At 30.9% G+C, this 1,047-nt stretch overlaps 1 protein-coding gene across 1 annotated transcript in view; it reads left to right on the top strand.

Moving 5' to 3' along the window:
- The window catches only part of PSME4 (proteasome activator subunit 4), a 109,035-nt gene that overhangs the window by 40,487 nt on the left and 67,501 nt on the right, over window positions 1-1,047 (top strand). Inside the window, exons 7-8 of the mRNA XM_023512066.1 lie at window positions 169-227; window positions 610-786. Of these exons, the coding sequence (XP_023367834.1) occupies window positions 169-227; window positions 610-786 (236 nt within the window). The remainder of the gene's footprint in view (window positions 1-168; window positions 228-609; window positions 787-1,047) is intronic.

Here is a 1,047-nt window from a genome sequence, read left to right as displayed (position 1 = left end):
AGGTAATGGGAACATAACAAGCTATCCTAAGTGTCGGGGTTTTGTCTTACCTAAGCAGGATATTAACTATAATTTTCAGAGTGAGTAATTTGGAAAATACTTAGTCCATTATTATTAAGGGTGTCATATATTCATATCTTCTGGCAAATACTGTGTATCATATTTCAGTGCCACACTACAGTGTTGTCCACTTTGTAGATTACATCATATGTTATAATAGCATCTGGGTTGGTGCTATTACGTGTCCTAGGCATGGAATAGGAGCATAGGATAAAGGATTTATGTGTATTTAAGGAGCAGAAAGAAGTCAGAATATTTCACATTTAACCACAGGATCTATATTTTGCCTTTTTATGTTAAACTGTAAATGTCTCATTGATCTTGATTTTTTTTGGGGGGGGGGTACATATCTATGTGCTTGTGACCTCAAAGACAACGTATCATCTATTGATATTTATATGTGATTTTTAAAGAATAGAGCAAGTTACTAAATACTACGTAATTTTGCTTAAATATTCTTTACTGTGGTTTATAACACTAATATATAATATTTAGGAAGTTATTTAAAGAATTATTTTGAAAAACAAACCAAAAAAATCAAACAAAAAGAATTATTTTGATACCTGTAAATATTTATTCTTAATTCTTTTTTTCTTTTTAAAGATATTTACAAGAATTCTGAGAAGCTTGAATCTGCCCGTGGGAAGCAGTCAAGTGTTAGTTCCAAGATTTTTAACAAATGCTTATGATATAGGACATGCCGTAGTGTGGATCACTGCCATGATGGTTTGTAATACATTATATTTGTTTTATATGAGTCACCTCTATTTTGTGTTAACCATACAAAAATTCTGATTAATTATAGTTCCTTATTAGTGGCTTAGTTGGCGACATGGTTCTTAGATATGATCTAATTTAGTAAGCTCATGTTTATCAGATCAGGAATATAGTCGTAACATTTGTAAACCTCCCTAACCAGTGGACCTGAAACATAGAGTAAAAAATTTAGTTGTAAAGGATTCAGAATGCCTAACTTTTTTTTTTTTT

The sequence above is a fragment of the Otolemur garnettii genome, unplaced genomic scaffold (assembly GCF_000181295.1).
Source record: "Otolemur garnettii isolate 467f Iridium unplaced genomic scaffold, OtoGar3 scaffold00024, whole genome shotgun sequence".
Lineage (NCBI taxonomy): Eukaryota > Metazoa > Chordata > Mammalia > Primates > Galagidae > Otolemur > Otolemur garnettii.
The sequence above is the reverse complement of the archived record's forward strand: the minus strand, read 5'-3'. Positions and strand labels throughout refer to the sequence as shown.